At 45.2% G+C, this 17,723-nt stretch overlaps 2 protein-coding genes across 2 annotated transcripts; one reads left to right on the forward strand and one right to left on the reverse strand.

The window, feature by feature from the left end:
- Window positions 1-571: 571 nt before the first annotated feature.
- On the forward strand, window positions 572-4,820 carry LOC134504501 (uncharacterized). Its single transcript, XM_063313748.1, has 4 exons — window positions 572-775; window positions 1,472-1,678; window positions 2,968-3,180; window positions 4,629-4,820. Exons 1-4 carry the CDS (start codon window positions 572-574, stop codon window positions 4,818-4,820), a joined length of 816 nt encoding a protein of 271 aa, XP_063169818.1.
- A 5,116-nt stretch (window positions 4,821-9,936) lies between these two features.
- Window positions 9,937-17,162, reverse strand: MOSPD1 (motile sperm domain containing 1). The gene is made up of 6 exons (XM_063313426.1): window positions 16,993-17,162; window positions 13,623-13,880; window positions 13,350-13,425; window positions 12,173-12,399; window positions 11,300-11,461; window positions 9,937-11,019 (listed from the first exon to the last, which is right to left on the reverse strand). Exons 2-6 carry the CDS (start codon window positions 13,774-13,776, stop codon window positions 10,988-10,990), a joined length of 651 nt encoding a protein of 216 aa, XP_063169496.1. The 5' UTR covers window positions 13,777-13,880; window positions 16,993-17,162; the 3' UTR covers window positions 9,937-10,987.
- Between the last annotated feature and the right edge of the window lie 561 nt (window positions 17,163-17,723).

Consider the following 17,723-nt stretch of genomic DNA (forward strand, 5'->3'; position numbering starts at 1 on the left):
ACATCTTAGAACCATTAGGTCAATTGATCTGGGAAAACAAAAGGAATTAATGATGTGCTTTGTACAACATGCTTGCCTAAACAAACCATAATTATTAATCTAAGTAAGGCATATTATACCTTAGTCTCATGTGAACTGGGCCATCCCGTGAAACTATAATACGTTTCACTTGTTTGGGCATGCCATGTTGTGGGAGCCCAGCAATTATGTTCATTTGCCATGCTTTATGGATTAGCAGGTTGTACAAACCCAACACTTGTAAAGTAAGTGTTGGAAGCTAATCTGAGCGTTCTCTTGAGCCTGATGTGCATCTTGGGGATATCCCAATCATTTATTTATTCAAATTATGTTACTGCCCATCTCCCCTAAAAGAGGGACTCTGGGCAGAGTCATCCATCAAGGGAGTTCTATCAACTGTAACAGTGCTGAAATATTTATCCCAGAAACGTATCAAATGGATTTTACCTATTTCTTTCTTAAGGGTAAATCTCCAGTTCAACAATTGGAGAAGTTCCTGGACTTCCATCAGCTTCTTGAGTTAGTAGAAGAACATTGGAAAGACTGAAACAACATGGAGCAACTGAAGAATATTGAGGCTTCAGAGCAAGAGAAATCAGACTTGCTTCAGAAACTCCAAAGCAGCCAAGTGGATGTTAAGGCTGTATCCAAGGAAAAAGATTCCCTGAAAGTGTTGGCTGAAAACCTTCAGGCTGAGAGAGACATTATGAAAAATGACATGGATGGTCTTTACAAGACCATTGAGAAAGTTGCTGCAGTGAGTACCTATATATATTTTTTTAATAACACAATCTTAAAATTGGATGAGTGGAAATGTAGGAATGACTGATGCTTTAATGTTTCTCTATTTGTGTGATTAAAGAACTTGGAACTGCAAGAATAGCTGAGAGCTACTTCTGAGTCATCCAAGGGTTGCCGTGAAATCTTACAGGAATTGAAAGGGGCTTCCTTGGCTAAGGCAGCTCAAGTTTCAGAAAGCCAGAAAATGGTTGCTCCTCCAACAACTGAACCAAGTGAAAAGGTAAGAGCATAGTAGCTAGCGTTTCCCCTTCAGGCTGGAAATGATGGCCTTAGTGCAGTGTTTTTCAAACTTGGCAACTTGAAGATGTGTGGACTTCAACTCCCGGAATTCCCCCCAAACTTCTAGGGAGTTTTCTAGCTCCTGCTTTGGTGGTATATCCTAACTGACACATGTAAAGGCTTTCTGCATGTGAAAATGTGCTTGTCCTTTAGATCCTCCTCTTCTGTGGAATGATGTCTACCTGCAGCTTGAAGCCATGTGTCACATTGGGACTGTTTGAGTAGACAGTGACCAAAAGTGTACATAATAGTTTTCCAAACCTGAATTGTGCATTTTCTCCATGTTGTCTAATACTGTCCTTAAACATACCCAGCCTGAATAGGAAGTGGATCCTACAACTGCTTACTACATTCTGCAATCTTGTCGCTGTAGGTGAAGACATTGACAGCAGAACTTGCTGTCCAGATGAAGGAGGAGCAGCAGTTGGTGATCGAAAACAAGAGGCTGCAGACAAATCTGCAGGAAGCAATGCTGGACAACTACCACAGCAGAAGAGTGGGTGACTTCTGGCAGACTGTTTTCAGCCTGACAATAGAGAATGACCAACTTTGGCGATCGTTGATTGCCTGCACTGAGAAGGTATGAGGAGATTATTAGCACATGTACTGTAAGAGCAGAACCTCCTGAGGATGGTGGAGACAGATGCTATCTTTCCCTATAATTCTAGAAAGTAGAATATTAAAGCAAAATTCCCACAGCATGTTGGAAGGGATGAGTTTTTCTTTCTTGAGGGTATCAAAACATCTTCTAAAAGCTAAAATGGCACTTCTGAAACTCTGCCAGCATTGGAGCTTTAAAATATTTATTTAGCTATTCTTTCAGCTGCTATTCTAATCTTAGGGCACTCGGGGGGGACTAATGTTTTTTAGCTTTTCACTTTTAACCAAGAAGCTATCAATAAATTATCTCAAATCAAACTTTTGACTCCTGGTGACTTTGTAGATTCATCCGTGGAGGTTTTTTTTTTCTTTTTTCTTTTTGGCAACCGCATGGAAGCGGCTTGCATTGCACTCCCACTCACTTTTAACTGCCCTAGGATTTCCAAGTGGCTCAGAACCATTTAATTTTTATATTGAGTTTATTATTTGTTTAGCTTTTCAAAAGATTCCCTCAAGTTGAGCTTGAGCTCATGGACACATCCATGAGTTTTCTTGGCAGTGTTATGGAACTGGTTTGCATTGCCTTCTGGAATGTTTTCTCATCTTCCAAACTACAGTACTGTAATTATTAATCCAACTAAAACAGTCTGGATTAAGAGAAAGGCCTGGATATCTTAAAGGAGATGTGTGGGCTGAGAGCGACTCCCAAGTGGGGAGGGAGAATTGGCACTGACTCAGGAAAAGGCCCTGTTTTGTGAGCTCAACTATGCCAATGAACATGGGATGGCTCCTGCCAACCTTAATGCTCAAATGTTGTTGAGTCCCTAAGCCAAGGCTGGCTGGGGAGTTCTGGAGTTGAAGTCCACACATCTTAAAGTGGCCAAGGTTGAGAAACACTGTCCTAACCTATTTAAATCTTTAAAGATGAAAATTAATACTTGTGCTCAGAATTAGTATGATGCAGGGAATCAACTTCAGATCTCTGGGTGCTTCAGACTACAGAGCAGAGTCTCCAGTATGATTTATGAGACTGTTGTGGCGTGTTATACTAAACCATGATTTGTTTTACTACAGCTGGCTTGGTATGGCCAGCTGAAACCATATTGTGGCATAGCATAGTAGGTGATCTCAGTGTTTTGGGGCTGGCTGAGTTGTTGAAACTCCTGCCTGGATTCTTTCAACGGGGTGAAAACTGCTTTTGGATTCTGCATGCCACTTTGACAGCAGACTGGCCCTTGTGGTTGGTCCTTCTTTTTCCCCTCATTTCAGGAGGTTGTAAGTATACTGCCAAGAATGCAGAAGAAGAGGGACGGTATTACTCTCCTAGCCCTCAAGTTGAAGAGTGATCTTGAGGTGGTGAAAGCTGTTGCAGCTAAGGGACTCGCTAGTCTTCCTCTCCTCCAGACTGCCAATGTTCTAAAACTTCAGATGTACTACGAACAAGCCAGTGATGAGCTCTACTGTGTGTTGACTGATATTAAGGTATTGTCAGTGCTGTCCCCTGTGCACTCTGGAGAAAAAGATGATCTTTCTGCTGATGATCCTTGTGCCTTAACTGTGTCCATTAGGGGTGCTAACAGAAGGACCCCTTCTCTGGGGATGGCACTGTCATTTTCTTCCTTCTCCAATCTGGTGATCAACAGATCTGTTAACCTTTAGGTCCCAGGATCCTAGCTTGCAAGTCCAAGGCATTTGGATTGGAGGCAACTTATAATAGACCAGTGTGGGTTCATGTAACAAAGGCCCTTGTGTCCTGATTGAGGGGGTCTTGAGTCAAGAGCTCTCATTTAATCCTTTGTGAAATGTCTAACCCAGTGTTCCTCAACCTCAGCAACTTTCAGATGGGTGGACTTCAACTCCCAGAATTCCCCAGCCACCCAGTTACTGAGGTTGAGAAACACTGGTCTAACTGCATTTAAAAGGGCCAAGTTGGTTGTCAGTGCCGATTCTTGTGGCAGCGACTTCCACTCTTTAACTGTCCACTGTGTAAATTATTCCTCCTTAAAGCATTTTTACAGCAAAAAAGATCATAGGTTTTCCTCATAGGATGACTGCTTCAGCCTCTAATCATCTGGAGGATCTGGGGAGCCTTAAGTGACCCGAAAGACTTCTGGTTGAGGGAGGCTACAGAAGTTGATTTCCAAGGACCTTGTTTGAAAAGGTCCAAGCCCTCTCAGATAAGATGCCTGATGGGACTGACTTAGTGTGATTTCTTTTCTTTTTTCTTTCTTTTTTTGTACAACCCCCAAGTCACATTTACAGAGTTGAGCAGCCACATAGATCCTTTAAATAGATAAACTATCTTCTGTGGTTTATTAACAATGGCTTGATGCAGGGCTTCCCAAACTTTTTCCTTCATTACCCAAAACTGCTTGTCAGAAAGTCTTTTACCCAATGTTGTTAAAGCACTTTAAGTCAATTTAATGGGTTTGTGTGATGTTACCCAAAGAAAAACCACTTTTAACCAATGTTGGGTAATTTACCCAGGTTTGGGAAGCACTGGCTTAGCGTGCTGCACTAATAGTCAAGTGTGGCTTATTTGACAAACCTTTGTTAAAAGAAACCTTGCCATAATGTAGGGATAGGCAGCCACAGACTGACAGCTGCTTGGACTTCTGGATTGCTCCCTCTGACACATGCTTGCAGAAAATAAATAGCATGGCTTCCAACCCTTGTTAGCCAGGAAACATGAAGACTGAAATACAATCCTTAATGTAGACTTATTATAGCCCCCCCCTGCAAAAAGCTAGGTCCTGCCAAACTACCCTCCCCAAGTTCTTACCAGGCCCAATCTGTGGAATGTGTTTTCTGTCACCACCTCAACCACCACTGTCCTGGAAATACGAAGTGTCTCCCTGGTCCCTGAACAATGGCTGTGTGTGTGAATTGTTTGCAAGTGTTCACTGGCGTGCCTTCATTCTTTCAACCAGTATTACTTCTCCGAATGGTACAAGGAGAGCAAAGATTACTACGTGAGCATCTCCAAGTTCACCATGAATCTGTTGGACGAGAACCTGAAGCAACTCAAACTGCTGATTGAGATTCAAAGGCTGAATGCTACGGGGCTGAATTCAAGCAGCTCGACATCCGAGCCCTCAGATGGAAGTTGGATCTCTTCCTAGAGGTAGTGCCAAAAGAGGGGGGAGAGGATGGATAGAGGACCCTTTAATTTTATCCTGAATGGGAGGGTTGAAGGTTGGAAGTCTCTATGCTGGGGGGTCTATGACTAATTGGTAAATGAGGTTCCTTGGGATCTGAAACATAACACCCAGCTTTTGGTGAGACATGTGGTCTGCTTGATTTTGGCTTAGCGTGCTGTGTGAACCTACACAATTGTAGCTGGTACAACAAGCAGTGGGTTAGCACAATGAGGGGAGCCTCATTGCCCACTTCAATTCTTATTTTGTTCTTTTCCTGATTTTTCTTTGGGTCTGTCCATTGTACACCCTATGTCGGTATGTAGCTTCCCTGAGTATGTGTCAACAATGGGCTCCAGGAACACCGAAGGAGAAAGGCTGAGAAACGATCTTACTGTGGTCACTGCTGAATGTGTATGTAGTAATTTGCAATCATGTGGGTTGTAATATGCAAGTATATATGCCCATATGGAATATTTCACAGGATCTATCCAATCTGGAGGAAGAACTCCTTGAGATAGAACCCAAGGCTCGACAGCTGGAAGATAAAGAAGCAAAGCAGTACGTGGAAAAGTGCTCCATTTTATTTTCCATCTCAGACTTTGAAGATGGACTTAACGATGACATCAAAAGGCTCCATTATGTTCTAGAACTCCTCAAGCCAAATTGAAGGTAACCACCTTTGCCAGTAACATTTCTGGAAAAAAAAACTGCAGGTGTGGGTCATTCAACCCACAGCATCTTAAGATGGTTCATTTAGTTCTGGTATAATGTGTGGGGTTAATCCATCTCACTGTGGTTTATTCAAACCATGGTTAAATCATAGCTTGTCTAAACCAGGCTTGTTAGGACTCGGAACTGGCTATGGGTTCTATTTCAATATATTTGTGTGGCTTTCTCCAGGAGAAGTGATGAAGCAAATCTATTCCAGGTTCTTGCCAGTGCCAGGCAGGCGGTGGTGGGCAAACACATTGCCTACTTCAAGGAAGCAAAGGTGGTCGTGAAGTTAAGAGATTGGAACGATGCCAGAAGGACCTGAAGGCACTCGAAGCAGAAATGGAAGCTATGGCCCGTCACGAGCTGGATGAAGCCAAGAAACTTGGAGAGAACTTGAGCGCGATAGAAAAACAGATGACGGTATTCCTCTCTATCCTTGTGTCCATTAAGGGAAGAGATGTAGTTTAAGGGGGCTGTGCAGGTCAGCAAGCTCATATTCTGATCCATTGAGAGGTATTTTGGGGGATATCCAAGTCCAGTTCTTCTGCTTCAGAGCCTTTAGCACGACATTCCACCCTCTGCAGCAGAACTTAAGGGCAGGCCTGTAGAACCACCCTGACCTTTGACCAACCTGTAGAGTAAAACGCCATTGACTTAAATATCTCCACAGTGGCAGTACGACATACCTGTGGGTTGGCTGTTGGCTTGCTCTTGATAAATGCTTGCTTTAAAAAAAAGACTTCTACAGTATATTTAGAACATAGGGCTGAGGTCTCAGACCAGTCTTTCCCAACCTTTTGACCCTGGAAGAACCCTTGAAATGTTTTTTCAGGCCTCAGGAAACCCCTGCACATTCAGGCTCAAATACAGGCCAGCAATTACAAAATTATTACATTCGTTTCATGGGTAGGCCTGTAGGTAGGCATTCAGTGTTCTTAAACTAGAAATAAAGAATGAAACTTACCTCTTTAATGGGAAGTTCCCTGAATTTGAAATAATTTTGTAAATAAATTGTGATCTACCAGGGAACCCCTCGTGACCTCTTGGCAGAACCTGAGGGTTCCATGGAACCCTGGTTAAGAAACCCTGTCTTAGACCACGTTTGCATGACAAGTTCAGCTGCAGACCTTGGTTGGAGAGAACATGCGTCACTCTGAGCCCTTCAACCAGATTGCAGGCATACAGTATTGTGTGGGAACTAAAATAGCCACCTTCTTGGATTGTTAACTGCTGTAACTTGGTTAGAGGTGAACAAGGTGACAGTAGGTTCTCTAATCAAGGGTTGTAGTTGAGTGTGTTGTGTGAACAGGGCCTTCCTGTTGCCAGGCCTCGTTCCTGTTTCTAATTCTGGAATTCACGTAAAACTCCATTTACTCAACCTACAGTGAAACTGACGGGTAAGCCTTCAGTTTCTGAGGCAGAATTTCCCACGCCAGGTTCTGCTAACCCAAAGTCTTAAGACTTGGGCTAGCCTTAAACCTTTTTGTGTGGAGTCTTCCCTGTACAAACAATCTAACCCCACTTGGATAAATAGCACGAAGAATCTTCTCTTTCGCCACCCCTTCATCTAGGAGCAGCTGGATAAAACAGCTAAATTTGAGAAGGAAGAAATCAAAGGCCTCATGTTGCAACTTGCAAAAACCAAAATGTTGTAAGAGGAGGCGCCAAAAGCAGAAATGGAAGACAGTGAAGGTGATCCTGCTCTACAGAGAACTGGCTTAGAAAAAAGTATTTTTTGAGAAATATATAATTGGCTATTTTAGATATGTTAAGCCCCTTATAATAAAGGCATTCATTTTTTGCAGTTAATTGTCTGGGCTGGCTTCTTTCAAGTCTAAGGACTTTTTTTTTTTTTTAGCACTGAGTTTATACAGCTCACCTGATTTTGCAAAAAGCAGATTAAAGACTTATTTTGTGCTGCTAGCATTTGAGGTAATTTTACAATTTGAAGTTGTAAGCTCCTGAGAAATTAGTAAATTAGAATGTTAAAAAAAAAACCCTAACGGCTGTGGTTCTCTGAAATGTCTTAGCAGGAAGGACAATCCCCTCAGGTAGCATTTCTTAAACTAATGCCATTTTGGAAATGTTCTTTCTGGGCAACAGCTCCAATGCACGTGTTACTTGCCCATCGGATTGTTTATGTAGATGTTACTCTCAGGAGATTAGATTAATAACTAGCTAATCAGCTATTCTGCTTTATTGGCTGTACCATCATTGGTTATTGGGAAACCCCCTCCGCTTTTTACTGGTATTGTCACTGTATTATGTAAAGCTGGAAATGCACAGCTGTATGATTTTTGCTGTGTGCTGAATGCTTTGAACTTAGTTTTCTTTCTCCATCCTTCATGGCCAACCTGGTGTCTTGTTAGGAGCAAACTGAACATTCTTGCAAGCGTAGCCTTGCTGAACATAACCTGGATGGCTGTAACCACTTCTCTGGGGCAGATCAGGAAACAGACTTGCATGGGAATGCCATTAATCTTGGGCGTGAGAGTTTATTTAACTAATTTATATAGTTGCCCATCTCACAAAAGTGACTCTGGGCAGCTCAGAAGATAAAAGCAATCCCACCAAACAGCGCCCACGGAAACCACTGACCCCACTTGCCAGCAGCAGCAGAGCTCATGCACCCCGACCCAAATCCCTGGGGGAACAGCCGGGAGTGGGGTTGGGGCCACCCGAATCTCCAGGAAGATGCTGTTCCACAGGGCAGGTCCTGCCACTAAGGAGGCAGGACTCCAGGGTCCAACACGATGACGTTCAATATTAGGGAACTGGAGCATGCCCCCTCTACTAGATCTGCCGGGGCAGGCAGAAACAAACTCATCTAATGTCCCAGCCTCCGCATCCCCTTTTTATCCTGCAGCTCTGATTTCTGTATATGTATCTCCTGATACTACAGAATCTTTATCAACCATATTTATAAGGCTGCCCAACCCAGACGCGTAATCATGAGTCCAATCTCTTTTTCAAGTGTGAAGTTTCAAGGTCTTTATTTTGAAGGGTTACAGCTTCTCTTCTGAAATGGAACTTACAACATTTAATGGAAGTGCTTAGCGCAGCCCCCTTCTTAGGCTGAATTTGCTGTTCTGATAAAGTAGAAGTGTGCCTTCCACCTCCTCTGCTCTCTAAAGCACCCTTGATGCAAACAGCACTCTAATCGCGCCTCCTTGGGAACTCAGCTAGCCCGCAATAATTGGCTGTATCGAAGAAGTGCAGAGAATTGAAAGGGAAAATCACATGTGAGGTATCACCGCAGTTCGCAGCGGTAACTTAAAATCAAATGCCTCCTTGGGCAAGAGAGAGAGAGATTCAGTCAGACAGGAGATGGTTAGGCACATGGAGGTCGTCTGGGAAAAGAACAGGGAGCGTGTGTGTGCGCGCAAGTGAAGGGTATGGCTGGCTCCCCCAGGCAAACTCTACAGAGAATGAAGTGGGACCCTCTCCCACCCAGGAACTACAGTGTAATCCTGATGAGCTTTCTGAGATGAGCTTTCTTCGTATGGGAAGAAACAAAAGGTGTAGAAGATGCCAAGGATCTGCATCCGGTACAAGTTAATGAGCAATTAGTGTAGCTTGTGCCTCAGTCCCCAGGAAATGTTTACAAGAAAAGGGACTTCTGAAGTGAGAAAAACTCCACTTGATTTTGTTCAGAACAGTTGCAAAAGATCTTCCACTGAGCCAATGTCCTTTTTCAACCCCCTCGGTACTGTAAACAAAGCCATGGGACAAAACAGCTGGGCTACAGGATTTCATCACTGAGTAAATGGATCTCTTGGGCAACTTGTGCAAAAGAACTTCACGCGGAGCTTCGCTCTAGTCTGAAGCACGTGATACAATTCCACTGCCCTCACAAAACCACCAGGCATGTTTATTACTGGCCCAAACAAACCGTTGTAACTATTTCAGATGGCAGATCCAGCTCTAGGTAAGATGAGCAGGCCCGACTCTATCAGCAGTTAAGCCCTGTCAGCATCATACCGCGTGCAGATAATTTACCATGCAGATATTCCTTCCTTTACTGCATTCATGACGTGGTAAACCCTGCTTCGCTTAACTTGTTTGTAAAATAACTACAGCTGACTCAGTTCAGGTCCCTAAGTTCAGACCCAAATACGTCCTGGCTGAGCATGATAAACGAACTGAGGCAGCGGACCTGTAACTGTTCGGTGAGGGGGCAGGCTGCTTTCCTCCGCGTATTGCAAATGTGTTCATTCACTAGTTACTCCTTCTCAAACTGACTGCTTAAATTCACCGACGGAACATTCCGCCATTTTGCCAGCAATCTCTACTTTGCCTTCAGCTACCCCAACGTAATCATTTTTCACACTGTTGGCAGAGTATCAGTTCTTCCCAAACACACACAGAAGCAATCCACAATCTGGAAGGCGGGTGCAAAGGTTTAATCTTCCAAAACATTCCTTACACAGTCAAAGTGCATTAGACTTTTAAGAAACATAGCTGGATGAGGAAGGGGGAACCAAGAACAGAACCACCAGGTCTGGGAAAGAAAACTTTCGCATTTCCTTTCGAACTGAACAAAAAAGACTAGGCTGAAGCGGACAATCACTCAGTTCCATGGACAAGTAACGCAAGAGACATTCACCCTCGAAGTCAGTTTCAGGTTTTGCAAAAGAGGGAGACGGAGCACAAATCTCGCGCACACGTGGATACAAGCAGCACGGTCTTAGTTTCGATGCACAATCAAGTAGCTACGACCGGTTAAGGGAATGTTAGTCTGCATCCCGCCCCCAAGGGGGAGCGGACTCTGTGTGAAGGTCGTCTCTGCTGAACATTAGCCGAGTCAGCCTCAATGCAAAGGAACCGAGGCGACTGAGCTGGACGGAAATGGGTAGCACAGTCCTGTGTCTCCCACCAGTAAAGGATGTGTCGACGAACTAGCTAACTATGTAAACACAATACTGCCTGCCACTCCTGCCTTTTTTTTTTTAATAAAACATTCACTGTCAGGTAATCGGTTCCGAAAAATGTTCTGCCATCCTGACACTGATGGCGCTACTCAAAGTCAGTTAGCACTAATGGCAATGCAGACAGGGAGAAGACGAATTAACATTGCAGACGTATCTGCTGGGGTTCGTGGTGAGATGGGAACGTGAATTTTAAAACAAACAGCATTCCTTTTAATAAGCATTCGGTGGGGTGGACATAAATATAAACGTTGCTCCAGATTCATTTCACAGATATAATCGCTGAGCATTTTATAGTTGTCTGTAACAGAAGCATGGCCAAATGCTTCAATCATTTTCAGTTAAACATAGTTAAAACATTGCTTTAAGAAAAAGTACTGTAAATCAGTGAATAACTTTTCCATAGCATCCTAATGAGCCAAATGGGAGTCAAAGGCAGTTCACATTCATGATGTGAATTTATAACACCTTTTTAAAAAAAACTTTCGCATCCAATTAAAATATCACTCATGTTCTTAGGATAACCATGGTGATGAGACCTGAAAGAAAGAAGGAAATGTTACTGGTTGTTTGTAGCTTAACCTCACATTGTATGTCTACGCGAAACAGAGCAATAAGCAGTATCTGTATTTATGGAAACTTTACATATACCAAATTTTACCATATATATCAACTCTGGACTTGTCGGATAACTGAGACCGCTATCGGGGGATTTTGTAACTTGCCCTCTTTACATGACATTTTCCTATATAAGCAGCTCATCCAAATCAGGAATGTTGCACACATTCCATAATAAATATAAAAGCACACAGTGCATACCTAATACATAAGCAGCTACTAACTTCTGATTCACGCTTAAGTGGAGGTAGAGAGGCACCAGGGAATCCAGTTCTCCCAATGTGGGAAGCATGAGAGCAGCAATGCACAGGATTCCCACAAAGACGGTGAGTAAACTAGGCCCTGATGAGGCAATTCTGTTTTCTGGAAAAAAGAAAAAAAAAAGGGGGCGGCGAATCAGGATTACAGAATCACACAGTATTTCAGCTTTTATTGGGTTTTTCTCTTCAATCTACACTGTCTTCATTCCCACGGCCACTACTCTAAGCTGTAAGAAAAGAATCTATTTATATATTGTATTCCACACCTACTATTGCAGTCCCGTTAGATCGTACCAATGGTCATCTAATTCAGCATCATGCCCCCCAACAGCTGCAAAAAATGTGGATAAGCAACTGCCTTTTTTCACTGTTTCTCATAAACAGCTGGTTGTCTTCTGAGGGATGAGCAATGCTGGCCTAGAGGGCCTTCAGCTGGATTCACATCCCACTGGCCCCATCTTGAATTCTCACAAAACTCTAGCAGGGAATTTGACCTCCATAAAAGCCACTTCCATCATGGAAGTGACAAGTCACACAAGAGCCCTTCTCCACACCTTTAGTCTCCAAGGGTGCTGGGTAACAACGCATGGAATCCTAGCCAACACAGCTCTACTGCTCGACAGGGCGGAAGAGGCCATGTAGGGAAGGGAACCTCATTTGGGTACGATGCAGAGCAGTGTTTCTCAACCTTGGCAACTTCAAGCAGTGTGGACTTCACCTCCTAGAATCCTCCAGCCAGCCAGGTGAAGCCCATACCACTCGAAGTTGCCGAGGTTGAGAAACACCAATGTAGGGTTTCGATGTACCAGATTACCTGGCTGACACAAAGTCTGCTCCAGAAATACACTTTCGGCAAGATGCTCCTTCAGCCTCTTTTCTTCCTCTTCTTTCTGCTGTTGCTGCTCTTTTGCAGTGGGCAGCAGAGTAGCAATCACTTCCTTCCTTCCCAGGGCTTTCCTCTGGCTTTGCTTACAGACCTGGAGCCGGAATTTATCGATCACTCCGTAATGGCAAGGCCGAACGTCTTGGTGGCGGATCACTCTGCAACGGAAGCAAACCTCGTGGCTGTTACAGGCAGTCTCCGGAGAGAGAGAAAAAAAAATCTGCTCTGCAACCATTAGTGAGAATTCACAGAAGGTGAAGTGTTTTGGAGAAGTGTGTGAACAGTCAGTTTCTACCCACAAGACCCCAAGTGACTGCTCTATAACCTTATGGATTAGGACAAGCCTCAGTAAGCATTAGGCCTAAAGGTTTCTCCCACTCTCCCTCACGAAACAACGGAAAGAAGAACACGGGAAATTATGGGATCCGTTTTAGGTCAGACATGAGTTACAAATGTCAAATATCTACAGTTAATTTTAATTAGGGTTGGAATAAGCAATCCTCAAAACGGGTTTCGTGAATCACTTCAACAAGCTACTATTAAGACCAGCCACAATACCAACAGCTTTGGCTTTGGATCTGGTTAGTCCAAAGCCAAAACAGAAAGCCCCAATTGCCTCTTTGTGGTTCCATGGGAGAAACAGAACAGAGCACATGGACTCTAGGCTCACTGCAGCTCATCCTCGTCAGGCTGAACCATGGTTCCATGTTACAGCTGAATACAGCCTAAGTCTTCAGCGCTTCTTTAACGATGTTGCTCAGGGAAGCATTTCTTTCAGACGCACTTGGAGACTGCAACAATTTCACAGGATTTGTATAACCTGAGCTGCCACTCACAGCCGTGCTATGTCAAGACCCCAGACCAAGCGAAGGACAACCGAACTCATTTCAATGGCTCCAAGCCAATCGTGTTACTATTCTAGCGGGTCATGTAAAATTCTCTGACAATTGCCCTAGAATGGCTTGACTCGGCCGTGGACAGGTTTAAATAAGCCGCGTGAAGGTCACTGCGGGACTGCTGTGTCGCTTTCTCAGTTCCAAGGTCCGGGGAAAGGGGCTGGGAGACTGCTAGCCACTATGAAGCAAGCCAAGAAGCAACGTTTACATACATATCAATGCAGCACTGAGGCTTCACTGCACCTGCAGCATCCACAACCACATATTTATTTGGAGTTGTACACAGAACTGCAATAAAAGAAAACTGTTAGTAATGGGCCGTAACATCAATCAAAAGGCTTGAGTACGTACACTAAACGTTCTTTTTTTGAAAAAAGAAAGCCCGATTCATACTTTGCTTTATCTACCATTTCCCTGCATCCTATAAATTAAAAATTCAGTACAGTTTGGTCCCCCAAGCAACCCTTAGATACACCGAGACCCACCTTTGAATTTTAAGGCAAACTCATAGGGGTTATACAGAGTCAACACCTGTTTGTGCGTCGCCTGGTCATCAGCGTAAAATATAAGTTCGGTAGGAAATACAAAGACAGGAAGTTTTCCTTCCACTAACTCTGGTTGTCTTTTTTGTTGCTGCATTGGCACTGAGTCCTTCTTCCGGGTCCTTCTGTACTTAGGATAGTTTACTCTCCACAGACTTCTTGTTCGCAGCGATTTAAGAGTCTGAAAGCATTGCGATAAGCCTGTAAACAGAGGGGGGGGATAGCGAATGTAACTGCTCCTGTTCCATATATATCACCTGTAGATTAATATGCAGAAACAGAATCCCAGGAGCCTTGCTGGAATTTTGGCTGCTGCATATCTACAACTGTAACTGAACACTGCCATACCTCTGAGTTTGGGCTACTTTTTCTTGATTTGGGATGAAAAGGTAAAGTCTACAATTACTTTGCATAGCATATCTAGCATACTCAACTCTTTAGGTGCTGCTGATAATTTAGATGCACTGCCTCATTCAAGCACAAAAGAAACACCTCGGAGTCTGTTCCGGAAGCCTGCCAGCCCGCAAGAACACAACAAGATCGTTGAAAAAGAGTATCTGGTACTGCATAAAGAATTCCAGGAAAAGCTAATAATTGGAGTAAAGTGAACCAATCTATCGAAATGACATAACTTTGGATATTGGCAATTTGTGTTTTTCTCATCCAACCTATTTTTAAGGTAGTCAGACTTTCATCCCTAAATCTACATTATGCCAGTAGCAGAGTTAAATCACCTTTATAACACTGAATATGAGCTCAGCCTACAAAAAGAAGACCCCCCCATACTATAAATCAATAAATACATGAATAAAAACAAACATGCCTCCAGCATCCCTGGAAACTTTGCCAGGGTCTGCCAGTCAGTGACTATCTTGGAGATAATTTCTACACGCTGCCTACACATGGAAGCCACCGATGCACCGAAAGGGAGCACATCCCCCACAACACACCAGCCGATGTCACGCTGCACCCACTCTGTCGCTCAGCCTATTACTGCTAGGCCCCAGGCAGTCCTGTAGGACATGGTTCAAGCCTCTTTGCGCTCCTGGCAGCTACCTTTTCATTAACACAACAGGGAGGAGGAAATCCTTTTGACGGCATGCCTGCAGGGAATACAGCATCCTGAAAAAGGTTTCAAGTTCCACGGAGGGACAAAAATATATTTTTGGAGCATTGGTCATCGACAGGGGTGAAGAAGATGCTTGTGGGCAGCCAAAGTCACACTGGAGCTTTACAGTAGGGAAGCAGAACATGAGAGTTTGGATCCCACTAAAGAGAACCGTCTACATTCCACTTTTCCCTCTGCCATCTTCATGACTTATAAAAACAAAACCAAAAACTTGTTCACCTCGAAGTGAGAGAAATTTCTGAAAGCACCCAGACTAAAAGCATTATGGAGTTGCTCCTTAAGCCCTCAGTGAAAGACAGGTATGTCACAGAGCATTGAGCTCTCCTCACCATGCGCAAGAGACCCAAATCTAACTCTATATCTGAGATTCAGAGATCTATGACTGAAACCTATCTAGGTGGCCTGTACTAATGCCAAACACAACCACACCAATGTCAGTCTATTAACAAATAGACTTTGGAAAATCTAGATTAAAATATCCGCTGGGTATTTAACGAAACAGAGAATAGAACTAAGTATTTGTAAACACATACTTGTTAGTCAAACAATGCAGAGGTACACACATGGAACCTTATGGCATTGCATAATAATTAAAGGGTAGATAATCTATAAAAAAGTTAAAGTTATCAGACGGTGTTCACAAGCACGCAGCTCACACGTCACCATCTCACCAGAAGTCTAGATTATCTATATGCTTTTGAATAATCATCTGTATTCATCTATATTATTATGCCTTCCTCCTGTAAGAACTGAGGAGTGTACAGAAAAAGTTTTAAGAATTGTCAGTAAAAACAAGGAGATAACTCAACATATTCAATTGCTTCCTTCTCTTTCATAACAGGCACATAACAAACAGATTTTGCAGGATTCCACTCACTATAGTTACTTGTTTTCTATCCCAACAAGCTTATTCAGAGAACAGAAAGAACATAGTTCCAAAGCTTCTTTTTAACGTTTAATGTAAAGAACTGAGTAACAAAACAACAAAGAAAGATCGAGGTTAATGTGAAATTAGTTTTCATTCCTGTCTAATCAAGGAAGTTCTAGAGATGCTATGAGGTCACGTCATTCATTTCAATTAATCTTTAACACTCACAAACAGTTCAGAAACTTTTTCCTGCTGAAGACCAACAAAAGGCAGGAAGTTACACAGGGACTAGTACTGATTCCATGTTTACCAATCATTCTACTGTTCTTGGAAATCATCTGCTTCACTACAGCTGCACCTCAGCCTGGACTCTTCTGCTCATCTCCCAATCCAGGGACTGGAAAATAGCCCACCCCATTTCAGAGAAATCAGACACCGGGATACAGAGCCAGGAGTCAGAGGAAACAACAGCAGTGCTCAGGAAAGGATGGGAGGTGCTACCTACCTACCTACCTACCTACCTACCTACCTACCTACCTACCTACCTACCTACCTAATTTGTCCCTGCCCGTCTCCTCCCGTCGGCGAACTCTGGGCGGTTTACAACAATCGGTTAAAAACAACAGACTCACCTCCAGACCAGATCCCAGGAACTGCTTCCAGTGAAGTTTCACGCCCCTCCCTTTAATTTTTAAATAGGGCTAGGACGCAGCTCACGCTTGCCAAGGAGCACCCGAGCACAGGGAAACCCTGCGGGCCCCCCAAGGGAAGACCCCATTCAACTGAGCATCAATCTCTTGGCCCCCAACGGCCTACAAGAAGTCCCAAATGACTGCCCCCCCAGCCTCCTCCTCCTCCTCCGAGCAAATCGGCTCCGGAGTAACCAGCTTCGGCAAGAGCAATGACGAAGCGCCTCTTCCTCCGGCGGCGGCCGGAGACTCACGGCCATCGGCCCCGCTCCGGGCTTCCTCCCCTCTGGGGCGCGGCGGGGGGCGCGTTCATGCGGCACGCCGACCCAGAAGCAGGCAAGAAGCCAGCTGCAGTTTGGCTGAGCCTGCCGGGTGAGCACACGCGGAGAGACCCAAGCAGGGGGTCCCCGACCCGGATCCCGCTTGCTGACACGCGTCTACGCGCACACACGACCCTTCGCGATACCACCCGGGCACACAGCCCAGGGCCCCCTAAGTGACGTCCTCCCTCGGCCGCGGCGCTCTTCTCCTTTGCCCGCCCCTCAGAGGTGCCGAGGGCGGAGGCAGCCGAGGGCCCTTCCCCCGTCACCGTCGGGGGGCCCGCAGAGGCACCCTTCCCTCGCTCACCCGCTCGGCCATGCTCGCCTCCCGGACGCTTCTGTCAGGGGCAACAGCGCGGGGAAGCGCCGCCTCCCCGCCTCGCCTGCCCCGGGGCTTCTCCTCAGCAGGCCGGCTTGCCAGTCTCGGTTGCCCCGCCTCCTTGGCGTCACCGGCCGCCGAGGGGTGCCGGGAACGTGGAGGACTCAGCTAGACGCGTGGGAGAGGGAGGGAGGGAAGCCCCAGGGGCACTGCGCGTGCGCGTCGCCTACGCTTCGCGTCACCGCCTCCAGTCCTCCCCGCCCTTCCTGCGCGCGCGGCGCCCAAGAGCGTGCGCGCGGCTGCCTGCCCGCAGAGGCCGTTTCCTGCGCTGGCGGTGGAGCGCGTGCGCGAGGGCGCGCGTGCGCCCTTCGGTCCTCAGGCCGACTGAGGCGCCATTTGTAACGGCTGTTTCTCGGGAGAACAAGGCCTCTTTCGGCCCCAGCCTGAAGCAGACAGTCGAAGGGCGGTGGGGGGGGGGCTCCTCCCCGTGTCCTTAGGAAAGAAACACACACGGTGCATAAATAAAGGCCTTGCAGACAGATCATCCTAACTTAGAGTAATGGGAATTAGGGACCCTTGCAAACTTGCAAATCTTCAGGCTGAACAGGAAGCCCTGGGTGGTTCAGCTCTCCTGGTGGATGCTTCAGCCTGGTTCACGCCCTGTCCTGGTTTGCTTAGCTATGGTTTCTTGAGTAAGCCACAGTTGGCTTCACACTAGT

This window comes from Candoia aspera, chromosome 12 (assembly GCF_035149785.1).
Source record: "Candoia aspera isolate rCanAsp1 chromosome 12, rCanAsp1.hap2, whole genome shotgun sequence".
In the NCBI taxonomy this organism is placed as follows: domain Eukaryota; kingdom Metazoa; phylum Chordata; class Lepidosauria; order Squamata; family Boidae; genus Candoia; species Candoia aspera.

Excerpts from the sequence above, each read along its gene's own strand:
- MOSPD1 (XM_063313426.1), bottom strand. The coding sequence starts at position 13,776 with ATGCAGCAACAAAAAAGACAACCAGAGTTAGTGGAAGGAAAACTTCCT. Across the intron at positions 13,426-13,622 it reads GTTTGCCTTAAAATTCAAAG|TTCTGTGTACAACTCCAAAT; the intron begins GTGGGTCTCGGT and ends CTTTTATTGCAG. Across the intron at positions 12,400-13,349 it reads CCTCAGTGCTGCATTGATAT|AGTGATCCGCCACCAAGACG; the intron begins GTATGTAAACGT and ends CTTCCGTTGCAG.
- LOC134504501 (XM_063313748.1), top strand. The coding sequence starts at position 572 with ATGGAGCAACTGAAGAATATTGAGGCTTCAGAGCAAGAGAAATCAGAC. Across the intron at positions 776-1,471 it reads CCATTGAGAAAGTTGCTGCA|GTGAAGACATTGACAGCAGA; the intron begins GTGAGTACCTAT and ends TTGTCGCTGTAG. Across the intron at positions 3,181-4,628 it reads GTGTGTTGACTGATATTAAG|TATTACTTCTCCGAATGGTA; the intron begins GTATTGTCAGTG and ends TCTTTCAACCAG.